The 15,460-nt window shown below is 36.8% G+C and overlaps 1 protein-coding gene across 1 annotated transcript in view; it reads right to left on the bottom strand.

Moving 5' to 3' along the window:
• col22a1 (collagen, type XXII, alpha 1) overlaps positions 1-15,460 on the bottom strand; it is a 92,796-nt gene that overhangs the window by 22,844 nt on the left and 54,492 nt on the right. The window contains exons 27-41 of the mRNA XM_015356827.2: positions 14,934-14,987; positions 14,009-14,062; positions 13,686-13,730; positions 13,511-13,573; positions 12,307-12,360; positions 11,258-11,299; positions 10,547-10,579; positions 10,151-10,204; positions 7,094-7,147; positions 6,036-6,089; positions 5,482-5,535; positions 5,137-5,190; positions 4,522-4,626; positions 2,368-2,412; positions 101-178 (exon numbers count right to left, since the gene is read on the bottom strand). Coding sequence (XP_015212313.2) covers positions 101-178; positions 2,368-2,412; positions 4,522-4,626; positions 5,137-5,190; positions 5,482-5,535; positions 6,036-6,089; positions 7,094-7,147; positions 10,151-10,204; positions 10,547-10,579; positions 11,258-11,299; positions 12,307-12,360; positions 13,511-13,573; positions 13,686-13,730; positions 14,009-14,062; positions 14,934-14,987 — 843 coding nt within the window. The remainder of the gene's footprint in view (positions 1-100; positions 179-2,367; positions 2,413-4,521; positions 4,627-5,136; positions 5,191-5,481; positions 5,536-6,035; positions 6,090-7,093; positions 7,148-10,150; positions 10,205-10,546; positions 10,580-11,257; positions 11,300-12,306; positions 12,361-13,510; positions 13,574-13,685; positions 13,731-14,008; positions 14,063-14,933; positions 14,988-15,460) is intronic.

The raw sequence follows: 15,460 nt of genomic DNA, 5'->3' as shown, positions 1-15,460 counted from the left end.
GTTCAATAAGTAGTGCCCTGCAACATGAAACACATGGTTTGTGGGAAGCAGCTAGACATGAAAAGACCAGTAGCAAATGTGAGGAGACGTTATACTGTACCAGAGGTCCAGGACGCCCAATACCAGGTGGGCCTCTGTCTCCTGGAAGACCCTGTAACCCAGGGGCACCAGTCTCACCCTAAAAAGCATTAGGAAGAAAGTGAATTTTATCACTGTGAGTCCCAGTTATAAATGAGATCATCTTAGGAAAGAATTTGGCCTGAAGTTCTGATTGTTTATAAACAGTATATAGGTGATTCATCTGAAAGAACCTGCATGCCTGACAATTTCTAAACAATGAGTGATTGGCTTTAGTTTACTTGACAACAATGATGTCTAGAGGTTTCGGCAGCCATTAATCATTGAAGACTTTTCTTAAAGCAAGCAATTTCTGCATGCATGGACTCTCTATACTTTTAAATATAAAAATATATTTCTTTATATTTATCCTCTATTTGTAAAGAAAAACTTTGCCATTTTTAGGGTGGGAAACTGTTTGTATAACCTATATAATTTTCTGATTACTATTATTTGAAGATAATTTTATTATGTTATAAATACTATGATATTACTGTTTCTTTAAGCAAAACTTCAGGTGTTTTTTTACAGTCACTAAGTAAAAACAAACAGTTAATAAATTATAAAGGTAAATGTGATATGTCCATATTTATTTCAAAATCCAAAAAGTGTAAATATTTTCAAATTACTTTTTATGCAGTTACTTGCAAAATATTAAAGAATACTTGCATCTTTCAGAGCCAAAAAAGAATACTCTACACTAAGACTCTACTCTAAGACCAAGATAAGATAAGATCACTTTATTAGCCATATACAATTTCTTGTATTAGGAATTTGTCTTTTCGCAGACCCCAGCTCTCTCTCCATGAGACACGCAGACAGAGAGAGAAGCTTGGGGTCAGAGTGCAGGATCAGCCATTGTACAGCGCCCCTGGAGCAGTTTGGGTTAAGGGCCTTGCTAAGGAGCCCAACGGAGTTCCTCTGCTGGCTGCGGGATTTGAACTGGCAACCTTCCAGCCACAGGGCATTCACCTGATACACACACTCTCATCTTGCAAGAAAATTGTTTTTACACAAACAACTTGAGGCCATGCTGGTATAATGCCATGTATTATAAGTATGACACTGCAGAAAGAGCAGCAAATGGGGTCCCGCTTGATCAATGAACACTGTACATCATCAATCTTGACAAGTGAAATTCTATAGTGACTCCACACTCTAGTCCAGACCACAACATTTGATTGATTGGCCTGTTCTGCACAACAATTAGCATATTTTTGTGAACATGTGCACAACACTAGCTCACATCCATCACGGTGGTATACATAGACTTGATGTAAGAATTCAGCCTCGAACATATCAATGACAAGAAAGCATTGTTCTCTTGAAAGGTAGAACATATTGATTCCTTTCTGTGTTTTGTCTTTCTCGATTTTCATAGTGTTTGACATCAAACAAGCTAAATCACTTTATCACCCAGGCTCAATCATTTAATTAGGAATTAGGTGAATTTAGTGTTTAACACCAAAGTCACTAGAGTGTATCACAGTAAGTCAAGAATGATAAATGAATTAAAAATGACACCAAACATATTTATTATGTGACATACTGCATGTAAACTTTAATTTAAAAAAAAAATGCAAAGACTAATAAGGCTATAGACACTGAGTATAATTACTTTCATAGTTTATACTGTATATCTATTTCAATGTGTAGAGTGAATGTTTTTTTTGTCTTTCTGTATTAGAAAGATACTAATACCTTATGTATGTCTAATCACTTTTTTCACAATTGATAGTTTTCATATACACAATCATGAAGTTTGAAGTTTGTGCATAACTTAGCTGTCACTCATCTCTTGCTTTGACATTGTTCATTTACATTGAAAACTGTTTGAAAACTTTAATTTTTAGTTCCAAACACATTATATTGAAAATGAAACAAAATAATACAATTATTTTCATTGCACCAATAGTAAAACAAAGGGCATATTTGTTATGAGCTGATATCAGTTTTCTTTTATATAGGGATTTTTTTTTTTGTTGACCAGCTGAATAGCTACTGTCTATATACAGAGCACTTGACTTGATTGCTCAGCGCTAGATATTCTATTTAGAAAGTGTGTTGCAAGGGAGCAAGACTCTGCTGGAGAACTTCAATTATTCTTCCTGTTGCAGTGCTGAAAAGTCTTGAACTTAGAAACCTTTTAAGTTGCTGAAATGTGTCCAAGCATTATGCCTTGTACATTGCACACTTTCTCCTTAGGAAAATGTGATTCAGTCACTCCACATGCCAGTTTTTAATTCTCACCTTAGGGCCAGGAAGTCCTGGCAAACCACGTGCTCCTGGCTCTCCCTATAAAATTCAGAGATCATAAATTCATTAACACATACTCAGCACAAAAAGCACACATGGAGTCAAGCAACGTTTCCCTAATGAGAAGGAACACCTCCGTAAATGGAAATTGTTTTAGAGAAGAAATTGAAACCAGTGGTTTTGGAACTTTGAATATGATTATGTCTTGTGTTCCTATATAAGCATCAGACAGCTGCTGGTACATCTAGTGGAACCAGATTTTGAGACACAGAATTAACAGTTGTCTCTACAGCATGTTGCCACGACCCTTTTTAGTTTGATTATAGCCACATGGTGGTCATACTGATTTGAGCCATCTCTGCACTTTCACATCAGCAGGATCCAAATTTTCATTAAAGAACAGGAAATTCTTATCGACTGTTCATATGAAAAAAAAAGAAGATGAAAAACGAATTGAGTTGTCTAAGCTTAGATTGAAAATTCAGAATCACAATACTGAACTCTATTGGATGGTCCCCCTTTTTTTTGCTCTATATGCTTTCTGGCTTTGGCCTCAAATGAAATCAAAATGCATTGTGAAAGCTTGTTAATACTAGAACAATACACAATTCCCTCTATTCAAGGCACTAAAACCAGATTCTTACATAACTTGTTTAATTCAGGTGGGTAGCTGCGTCAGCATGCGTAGTCCGCAAAGAAACAAATAATAGGTTTATTCCATGCTGAAAAAAAGAAGAAAGAGAACACAACGTTTCGGCCGTGGAGCCTTCTTCAGGTGTGAGCAGGTGTGAGCTTCTTCACGTGTGAGCTCACACCTGAAGAAGGCTCCACGGCCGAAACGTTGTGTTCTCTTTCTTCTTTTTTTCAGCATGGAATAAACCTATTACTTGTAACTTGTTTAATTGTTTGTTTCAAAGTTAGAAATCTACTTTATGAATGTCTACTCTGAGCATCACAACCTTCATATTTAATTAATTTTCTGATGTAATTCATTGTGAAATTTGTGCTGATACTGTACAGTATGCCTTCAGTGCAGATAGGATTCTACTGTCTATACAATATTAGATTATGATCAGTGACAGAAAAGCAGAGGACATAAGTTATCATTATAGTCTGATGTTTTAGACCATGTTTATTCCTCTCGCAAAATTCCTTAGCATGTACTAAATCCAGACCTTGACCTATTGGTTCCTTCCTGTGAAAGAAAAGGCTTCTTGAAAACAGAAATCCACCATCAGGAAATGGGCTAACAAAGCCATATGATTGACAAGTGGTTTTAAATTATTTCTAGTTCTAGGCCTTACTCTTTTAAGTAACAGTTTCCAAACAAAATACACCTGTCTATCAGGAAACTGTGTAATGAATATTTAACTATAGGAAGATGGGAGTTACACCAGCATTATACTCATCAATCCAAAAAATCTTAAATACTGTACATACACAATGAAGTTATATATTATACTGTAATTAAGTTTAATAGTGATGATCCTTACATTAATAAAATAAATGTGTACATTTAGATTTTGCGACCCTTAACATTAGCACAACATGGTGCTTCATTCGTCTGAATAGTGTGTAAAGAACGTGAGCAAGATGATCTAATGTGTCCGTTTTCTTTTAATATGTCATCACATTTTATGAGCGTTTGGCAACACTATTGACTTTTTGATTCATAAGGCACTGTCAAAATGTAGGAGACATAACTGGAGTTTGTGTAGTACCATGAGGCACAAAGAGAAAAAAACACATTGCTTGTTTCCTGGGAAGAAGGTGATGTAGATGTACCATACTGTACCAACACTGTGTTAAAACTGTGTATATATGAGACTTTGCCAGCTCCTGATGAAATTGTAGTATAAAATTGTGTTCTGCATGTTAATGTGGAATGGAGTAAGCTGAAACTGCATAAGATGAGGGAGACGTGCAAAAAGATCTGTGACAATGAAAGTAAATCAGATATGCATAAACAAACGTCCTGAGCAACAGAATATACAGTAGCTGATGTTGGTTTCAGTCTTGTTCAGGAGACAACAAATAAAAAAGAATAGCCTTTGCTATAGTAATTCCAGAATAAAAGTAAACAATCACATGCATGCATAATTAAAAAGATGATCAAGCTGCACGGAAAAGACGGTATCTCTGTCTTACAGGTTCTCCATCTTTCCCCTTTCCGGGCAGCCCAGGAATCCCAGCAGGCCCAGCTTCCCCTGGAGGCCCTGTTGGTCCCTGCGGTCCATCTTTTCCTTGTTCTCCCTGTACAATTGAAACCCAGCAATCAAACAACACTTTACATTTGACAAAGCACTTTTGTCAAATCCACCTGCGTCGCTCAACTTCTGTTCCCTTTTCGCCGGCAAAGGAATACAGATGTACAGTAGCTTTTAAACATCATATTTGGGCCTAATCTCCGCTAATGAAAATGAACAAAATTAAATATATAAATCTGTGTTTTCCATATCGGAAAATTAGAGGCAATACAGTATATTCACAACAGTTCAGGAGGAGGTATTCCAGCCATGAACTGACTTTTTTCCTCTGCTTTCTCCAAAATATCTAGGCTAAGTAAATTACAACATTTTATTGTTAATAGTCATACAATGACACCTTTACTGAGGTACAGTAATCAAACTGAAATCACGGTGTAAGGTGAGGTCAGTTTTCATAAGATTGGAAGATATATGCAATTTCTGAAATCAATGCAGCTCATAACTGAAGAAGATTGCATCTTCACAAAGATTTCTCCAGTCACCAGCTCCCTCTTACCTTTTCTCCTCTGAGACCATCATTTCCAGGTAGGCCAGGATTACCTGGTACTCCCTGCATATTGAAAAGAGAGTATTCCCATATTTATTGAGCAATTTACAAGTATGCTGATGACCACAAAGTTCAGAACTTCTTCTTTCAAGATCAGGTTTCCTTAAACCGGTAACCATTTTCCAGCAACTAATGTTGTAGTTTTAGTAGTATTAGGCAAAGCATTATGACTGAGTAGATAAATGAAATAATTTAACTATCTATTAGATTCTACAATGATCAGAGAATTGTCCATAGAAATAGTTGAGAGGTAAAAACCAGTGCATGCGAGATAAATTTGCTTAATGTGCATACCACACTCCCAGGTAAACCACGGACACCTGGAGGGCCTTGTAATCCTGGTGGACCCTATAAAAAAAGATTGATGGTATTGTATATTACAAAAACAAATACACTTTCAATATCTTATTAAAGTCCCATTTTGGAGCAAAGGAAATGATGCTTTCTTTAATAGAAAATAGCCCTAGATCAGGTTGTCCTTGAAAAAAGTAAGAAATAAGCTATTTTAATATATTGAGTACAAAAGTTTGTAAAACAGAGGCCTATACATTTATAAAGTACATAATTACATATACTGTAACGAACGGCCGACATACAGGTTGTACGAGCCGGTTACAGAGCGGTGATGGCACAGCCCTCTACTCCCACGCGCATAACAGGGATGTTGACCGCCCGTCTGGTGAAGGCCTTCTTTAGCTCAGCCGGCAATATCCCTCCCTGTTGAGCGACGCCGGAGACCCGGGATCGATCCTGAGGCAGGGGGACGAACTGGGGCAGGAGCGGCAAGGGCAGAAACCCCAAGAACCCGAACCCGCTACAATACTCACCCTTGTTTGACATTAACTTACCGGATCACCAATTCTACCAGACTCGCCCTGGAGTCCAGGCTCCCCTTTCGGACCCTGATTTAAAATAAAATTGTATAAAAATATTATATACAAAAAAAAATACACCTTAGACAAGTAAGCAAAGTGGAAGTAGATTCAGGACCCAGGATGTAAGAGGCTTTAACAACCCGACCAGGCATCTGGACCAGTCACCCTGCTCAATAATACTGAGGTAGCTGATCAAGACTTTTTGAGAAACTTTTTGATGTATTTCTTTAACAAAATTCTCCTAAATGTAAATCTTAATTTGACCAAATAAGTCAAATATACTGTATATTTATTCTTTTTTTTCAAAGCCCCTTAGCAAAAATAACTGAGCTATTAAAGGCATGAAAATCATGCTTACTGTATATGCACAATGCTTGTTTAGAAGTAAACAGACACCTATAAAAGGCATATGAAAACTCCTTTAAGGTCAGTAGTCCTATGACTTGTAGAAATAAAGTGACACATTGTATAATACCCACAGTGTATAAATAGCTTTGCTATGAAATGGAAGTTGCGAGGATATGTTAAATATTTATACATTTCACTGATACTTTAAATTTGGCGTTTATTCACTTCTGACTAAACGGTTTATAAAAAAATAATTCTGTGGAGGTTAAGTGACAGAATAACTCATGAAATGCTAAATCATTGGCCTTTATGAGGTAATGCTATCTCTGCATACAAGTCAGATTTTTAATTGTAAGGGACGAATTTCAGTATTTTTTTTAGTTCCCCACAAACTCTCAAAAGGTAAAAAAGTGTTATATCATATTTTGTGTTCTCCAGGGTGATTTGTGTTAGAAATGAATGGTTGTCTGATTTTTACTGTCATCTAATTGTTGAATGCCAAATACTGTATATAGAGTTTAACGCAGTTTAATGCTACATAAGGATCATAGGTCAAACACAGTTGTTTAAACAATTATGACAAGTTAATGATAAAGGTGATGGTGATGACGATGATGATTGTGGTCATTTATTTAGTATGACTCAATACATACTACTTGCTAAACAGTTGAAAACATACTTACAGGAGGCCCGGCTGGTCCTGTACGACCTTGCTCTCCTGCTACACCCCTTGGCCCCTGCAAAAAAATAAAGGACACAGATCAGCTTCATTGCAGAGATTCATTCATCTGAAATATGTCGCCTTTTCATATTGCTACTGTACTGTATAAATTGTGCATCTCGAAAATGCGAACTGATTTTAACCGAAGTAAATCTCTGATGTACTTAAGCATCATTTCATTGCATCCTGCCTGTTGCATAAGCATCCTGTTGATTCTGTAAATAAAAAAAAAACCTTCTCCTTGAAAGTGCAATCTATGTAATGCAATTGAATGCAAAAAAAACTTCCTCTGTGACCATGCGTTAATCATTAAACTGAAACCATGTGGCAGCAACTAGATTAAAAGTCATTTTGTCTTCTTTCATGAACATCTTTATTCTGACAGCAGTAAGAAAATATTTTGTTTTGTTCACTACCTCAGCTATGTTAATTTTTCACCACATTTTTGCAGTGTCACTTAAAAGCTGAGATGAGTTTGCTTCTTTGTTATGCAGACTAGCTTTTGTTGGACACTATCATCGCACACTGAACTGATTGTGAGGCTCATTAAGGTAGTTGTGTGCACCAAAATATGATTTGTGACCCCAAAGAGTTTGAATACTTATGCAATCATGACTTTAATTTAAATAGATATTAATGATTTCTCTCTTTCCTAGCGTTAATCCCACATCAGCAGGGTCCGCTTGTCGGGACACCCGTCTCCATTTGGTGGTTTGAACCAAATCTTTGAGCTGACGTTGCCATTAACTGCAATCGAGAAATACTCCAAACTCTGCCTGCTGTTGGAGTGGGAAAGAGAACAAAGTAATGTAGGCAATTCATAGAGGGGGATTATTAGGAGGCATGGGAAATTTGGCCAGGACGCCGGGGTTACACCCCTACTCTTTTCGACCACAGAGAGTCAGGTTTTACATCTCATCCAAAGGATGGCGCTTATTTACAGTATAGTGTCCCCGTCACTATACTGGGGCATTCGGACCCACCTGGACCACAGGGTGAGCACCCCCTGCTGGCCTCACTAACACCTCTTCCAGCAGCAACCTTAGTTTTTCCCAGGAGGTCTCCCATCCAGGTACTGACCAGGCTCACGCCTGCTTAACTTCAGTGGGTTGCCAGTTGTGAGTTGCAGGGTGATATGGCTGCTGGCTAGATATTAATGATGTATTTACAGCTTTTTGCCTTTTTGCTTCAAATACAGTATGCATTGTATGGTCTTGTATGGTTTTGGGTAGTCAGTGCAGGTTAGCTAGGGTGTTGAAGACTCCGAAGACCGCGTGTTTCGGGTTTTCTTTTGTAGTCGGATAAGCTTTCCCTCACTGTCCTAGCCAGCTCCATTTTGTTTGTTATTTTCTTTCCCTTGACACCACTCTAGTTCCTTACCCTTATCACGCTTCCTAGTCCCTCACCAAAACCCACCTGCTTCCAAAAGAATTATCCTAAATGTTACACCCCGATACCCCTAGACGCTTGGGTCGTAACAGACGGTCACCCCTTTTCTTAGCTAGCCTAGAAGTACAATACACAGAATATCCCCAAATATCATGCAACATACTGTATATACCTAGAAAGAATATACCATTCTTTATAGCACTGCATATACCTGTAAGCATTCATCAAATTGCCATATAAACATCATTTAACACCTCTGACTTAAATTTTCTATGGAAGCAAACAAAAAAATCTGCATGCTTAATCTGTATCTTAATTCCTTCAATACATATTTTGATTTATGTTTTCTTTTCCTCCAGTTTAAAAAAAAGATAATTTCATGTTAAGAGTACTGAGGTATCTGGTCAAATTGATTTGTGTTAATGGCTGTCATGTTGCTGAGTAACATCCCCTTTACACAACATATCAGATTCTCAAAAATGTGGTAAATGTCTTCTTTTATGGTAATACATTCATCACGCTGTGTCACGCTGAGAGCAATTTCTGTTGGATGTGGGTGGGAAACTCCTTCAGTGTTGTTTTGTTGTTTCCAGGACAAAGCCCACGATGTTTGCAGTATTCAGTGCTTCTGTCAGGACACTCTGTCTTTCTGGAAGATTTAGTATTTTTGCAGTTGATAATTCACTAAATTTAGCATATTTGTAAATTATTCAGAGAGCAAAGGGCAAAAAAAGAAAAATAATGAATTTGTATTTGTTATATTTCGTATGAGGTCATTTGAACACTTCCCATACAGTAGGTGCAGTGTTCTGGGGTACTCATATGATAAGAAATACACAAAAGACAATTGCTAAGAGCTAGCAAATCGAAGTCAAGATACTTATTTTTCTGTGCAATTTCGAAATATTTTGTAGCACATAATACCCATAACATCATTCTGTTGGTGAGAGTGAAAATACTTAGGTTTATCTGGTTTAAATTGAAACAGTTGTCTGATATTAATTTGAAGATCTAATATTCTGTTACATAAAAGCGACTGCATGAAGTCAAAGCACAGCTTTTATCAGCTCTAAAACTTGTTTTATTAAGCTTCTTCTGCCATCTGGTGGCTAACTGTTAGTATTGATTCCTTTTCCCACATGAAAAATAGGTCATTTCCTTTACGAATTTCCATCAAGAGGTCATTTCCTTTACAAATTTTAATTCTCGCTTTTTAGGCAATCCTAAAATGCAATACATTGCAATGCTTTCACATTTCTGATTTCATGGTATTTCATGGTGTTAAACTGAAGACTGGCTGACAACTGGTAGCCACACTTTTGGACGCCAGTGTTGCATGGCCATGAGAAAATTAGTGGCAGCCCCCTGTTGTGGGGTGTTCTCAAATATAGGAATTAATTGGGCAGTTTTCACCATACGTACATTCAATGTACTGGTCCTACAAGAATTGCCATTGCCAAAAAACATGTTTACCTACTGTAGGAGATACAGTAGCTAACATTTACTAATGGGAATACAAAAGTTGTCCAATTATTCATGCAACAAAAATCAGTATTAACAACTGTTAATAGGCAGGCTTTAAAACACATTAAAGAATAGAAATTCCTGCAGCAGAATGCTTGTTACTCACAGGATCACCTGGCTGTCCTTGATCCCCCTTCTCTCCTTTTTGTCCAGGCTCACCCTGAGATTTAAAACAGTATTCCCCTTATTAAAACATATTTGCAAAATGTTAGTTGGGACACTGTCAATTTTATTAAACGTGAAAATTAAACTCATATTTCAAAGCACTTGTATGTTTGATTTCTACTGCTTGTTAAACTAAGAACTCCCCTAAAGAGGTGTTGTTACTACAGGTGTGGAATTCCTTATTCCTTGATAAAAGTGAAAGCCAATGTGTTTGCACAATTCTTGTTGAAGAGGCATTCACAGGTATCCTCATATTGAGGCAGTTATTGTAGATATCAATTGGACAATCAAATATTTCACAAAGAAGTATATCTTGCAGTAATAAAAGGTTCCTTACAGGTTCTCCAGGCTCTGCTTCCACCGTTTCAACCTTTAAAAGAGATAATAACACACATAAATAACCACTATATATACAGTAAATATGAACAGTAAACTGTATATAGTATATAACATTAGTCCTTTTACAAAATTACCAAGAAAATATTAATATTCATATTTATATATATATATTTCTTCCTAAGCAGCTTTGAAACGTTCTTGTTACAATTATAATTCATACCTGTGATAATATCTGCATGGAATTATACACTATACGCAATACATGAAGTTCTACCCTTTTCATTCAAATAAAGTAAGAGAATGGTTACAGCAGTTACAGTATGCCACAGTAAGCCCAACTACAACTTTGAAAAAGATACAGAGTTCAATAGCTGAAGTGAAAGATCTCCACGAGTCAGCAATATCTCAGTCACTCCACAAAGTTGGGCTGTACTGCATGGCAGAGTGGCAAATCCTGCATGGTCTTTGCAACACAGCATTTTTTCTAAGTGATACTGCAAATACGTAGCAAAAGCATTATTTTTTTGTCATATTTCATATTTATAAATTAGCATTTACAGACTACTGAATTATTTATTAAAATGTAAGTGTTTTGTAAGCAATTTGGACAATTATTCATAATTATTAGTGAGGCTACAGTATTTTTTATTCATGTGGTAAACCCATCCAATAAGTCATATGAATAGGAGGGAAAAAAATCTGTACTTACTTTTCCTGGGGGTCCAGCAGGCCCTTCTGGACCAATATCGCCCTGGATCAAAGCCAAGAAGTTCTTAGTTTGGATACTGGCATATTATTTTGTCTAATTTAATTAGTTTGGCTTGTCAGTAAATATCACACTCTATGCTGAATATGCTTGTATTGGGGACACCGAGCTTTCTAAAATTAATTTTGGCAAGCTGACTAGATCTAACTAATTATTTAATAGCACAAATGCATGATTTCTTTACTTTATCTTACAGCAATCTGTATTTGAGATGTACAGTATATAGCATATGGGGCAATGATATTAGTGGTAAGGTAGAAGAAATCTTGAAATTATACATCTGTGGGCACTCAACAAGCTAGGTTTAAATGGTTTTAAGTAATTATCACTTATTTTAGTTCTGTATGCAGCAAAGTGCTAAAATAAACACTATATTTTTTAACAAAATATATGTTTAACAAGTATCATACCGCCTTTCCATCTGCATCCTCCATTTGTACACTATCATAGTATTTCAGGTAATCATTGTAAAAACCATAATGCTCAGAAAAAAAATTCAGTAGGGGTGTTGTTTCTTTCATATCCAATGTGTTGCTGAAATATACGTTAAATGTTCCAGACACTAGCTTAATGCTAAGCTTAAGGCTTTAAAACATAGGTTTTAAATTTTTGTGAACACTGTTGATGCTGAGCTCCTAACTGTGAACCTACCTGCCCCTACAGATCCAAACAATGGGCTTTGCTTTAGTTAATTGTTCTATAGCACATAGACAAAACTCAAATGATGTGCACAAATTTGAGTATTACAGAAATATACGGTATTTTGTATGTTCATTAATGAGTCCATTACCTCCACCACTTCCCTCCACATATACAACTTTGAATAAAAGTAGTCTGCAACTGCCATGTTTTAGGTACCAGCAGATCAACAACGGCATCAACAGTATGCAACTGTTTTTTTTTTCTGTTAGGATATTTTCATGCTAGTTTCTGAAAAATCCAAAGCTGATGCTGTCTTCTGCCTATCTGTGTTCAATCTGCATCCATCTTACCTGACTGCCTTTTTCCCCTCTTGGTCCCATGGCTCCTTCTCTTCCTGGTTCACCCTTGAAGGAAAATGTGTTAAAGGACAGATCTAATTATAGTTTTGACAGGAGGGAATGTACTGTATATTTAGACATATATACATGTCAGATGGCTTACCTAGAGGAAATAGTATGTCCACAAACACTCCAAACCCAGATTTGTAGTATAAAAGGATAATGAGATACTTAGTATTAACCCTCCAGTCTTTATCAACATACTGTATAAGGAAGGCTAAGAAAACTATGTGGTACTTTTTCAAGTTCAACACCAGTTTTCCAGAAGGAATATTGAAACTAGAGGGCATAACTGATAAATGGGAGCTATATGGAAGTGCATTTAAAACTAACAGGAAGCACTTCTTTACACAAAGGGTGATAAAAGCAAATCTCTACAGTCATGATGCTGAAGCTGATCACCTGACTTTTTTCAAGAAACAGGAGGATGAGATTAGCTCAGTTCCAATTTCAAACTGGACGAGACATTGAATGACCTCTCATTCGTAACCTGTCCTGTTGGCTTATGCTTAGTTTAGTGAAATTATAAATGAAGAACCTTCGTCAACATCTAGGAAGTGAGTCTTGGTAGGTTTTCAGCCCTTGTTCAACTTGAATTTTAAAGAAGCGGAAGCAGAGATCCTTGTCATATTGGAAACACGTAATTCCATCTGAGCCACATACAAAACAGCAGGGTCTGCAGTGGGGACTTGAACCCACAACCTACTTGTTATGAGTTTAGAGACTTATTCAAGAAGCAGCACTGCCCCATCTAGCACACTATTACAATACTTATTCAAGGGGATGGCCATGACTCTCTCAGATTTAAGGTTTCAAAATTACTCATAATCAACAGGGAGAAAGAGTAACAGGTGGAAATGAACAGATGCATTTAACACTGAAAATACTGTACAGTACAAGACACTCTTTTACAAAATAAATGTTGTGCAGGGCCTGGATGAAATTCACAATACAGGTTGTTGAAGATATCCTTTGAGAAGTGACTGGACAGATTCAATTCAAAGGCTATGGATTTCAGAATAAATTGGCTCTGAGTATTTAAACAAAATGGGTAAAAATAGCCTCCTAACATCTAAAACATCTCTTTTGTTCTTAGCAACTTGCTAATTTAAATTGGTTATACATTATATTGGCTGATCATAACAAGGAAACTTACTTGACTTCCTTTTTCACCTCTTGCGCCAATTAATCCAGGCAAACCTGGAGGCCCTGCCTCTCCCTGCGAGAAAATTACAACAGCTCATATTGACAGAGGCATTGACAATGCTGGTGCTATCTTTTTTACAAAATATTACAAGAAATATCAAAACACAATGTGAAGGGGAGCTCACTCTGTTTCCCTGTAGACCGATTGGTCCTGGTGGTCCCATATCTCCCTGTAAAAGATGTAGGAAATTAGTGAGAGACACAATTATTTTAATTAATTTCCTAATTTGAGCCTTTTCTTTTTCTCTCTTGAAATCCAAGTGAGATGCCAATACAATGTGATTACTATTACTATGCGCTCTCAGGGAATTTTAACAAACCTGAATGTGTGACATTTTTTAGTGTTCTCAAAATTCTTCCTAATGTCTCTTTAAACCATACTGTATAAACAAGATTAATATTTGCCCTTCTATAATTCACAGCTCTGAATCATAAAATAATGCCTTACCTTAGGACCAGGTTTTCCAGGGAACCCATCTAGACCTGGTTCTCCTGGTGAACCCTAAAAGATAAAAGGAAATAAATGAAAAGTGATTATTTAAACATCTATAGAAATCTCTGTGAGATCCCTGTTTATCCCTTTCATGGTAGAAGTCAATGCCTCACATAATGGTGTCGGTCCTACTGTGTTCCAATGTCACGGTGAAAAGGGAATTCTTCATCCCTGTGCCTTCCTCTCCTGTAGAAGAGATCTAGAAGCATCTAGAGAGCTTCATGCATGAAAGTTTAATAAAAGCCTACAGCAGGGTGGTTTGGAGAAAGTCACAACTGCTTGGCAACATGTATGCATTGTATTCCTTAATGGTTATGTAATCCATCCATCTATTTTCTAGCTGCTTGATCCAATTCAGAGTCGCAAGGCAGGATACACCCTAGACAGAACTCCAGCAGTAAACTCGTCAACAGTAGGTCACACACGGAAACACACATGCTCACATCAGGATCAATTTTCCCAGAAGCCAATGAATCTACCAGTATGCCTTTGTACTGTAGGAGGATATAAACTCAGTACAGATGGCCCCCCAGGTCTGGAATCAATACAAGGGCCCCAGTGCCATAAGGTAGCAATGCTAACCACAGCACTACCATGTCACCCTTAACTTATATTATAGCTATTATAACTAAAAAGCAAATAATATATAGTGTAGTTCTATCTAAAACTTTATTGGCAGTACCAAAAGATATTTAGAAGGTCAAGAAATGAAAAAATAGTATTATTTTCTTATGTGGTCTGACTTTCCCAAGACATACATGAACAAAGAAACAGTCCAGCTAATCCAAACTACAGAAATGATATCCACAATTGCTTTAGCTACAGCAAGGGGTGTGAATGCTTGTCCCCAGGGGAAGTTGTGCTGGTAATAATTACTTGCCTTTGGCCCATCATTTCCTGGAAGGCCATCCAGCCCATCTTTACCAGGTAAGCCCTTGGAGAAAAACAAACAATTACATTTTCTACAAACCCTCACACTTCTTAAGGACTGTCTTTTCCTTCAATATAATGTATACTTTGTGATAGGACAGAAGACTGGTGGTGCCAGTGAAGTCTGAAGAGAATTTATATGGAATTGTAACAGCAACTGTTGAGCCACAGGGTGGCAAATTCAATCGGACTGCGAGGTTAAATTAAGAACACCTGCAAAAATGTTTGAGACAACCTGTAATATAAAGCAATAACATAACTGATTTACTTGAATTGTTATTGGATAATTCTGTTTAAATCAACAAATTTATTTTTTAAAACTTTTTTGGGGCATTTCATCACATACAAATGAATCTAAAAAATACAACATGAAGATATAACTTCCCAGTGAAATGTGAGTTAGTTTTTGCTGGGTAACAAAATCATTGTAAATAAAAGCAACAACAATAACATGGACATGAAGCATCTCAATAACTT

The sequence above is a fragment of the Lepisosteus oculatus genome, chromosome 10 (genome assembly GCF_040954835.1).
Source record: "Lepisosteus oculatus isolate fLepOcu1 chromosome 10, fLepOcu1.hap2, whole genome shotgun sequence".
In the NCBI taxonomy this organism is placed as follows: Eukaryota; Metazoa; Chordata; class Actinopteri; order Semionotiformes; family Lepisosteidae; genus Lepisosteus; species Lepisosteus oculatus.
This window is presented reverse-complemented; position numbering and strand designations above follow the sequence as displayed.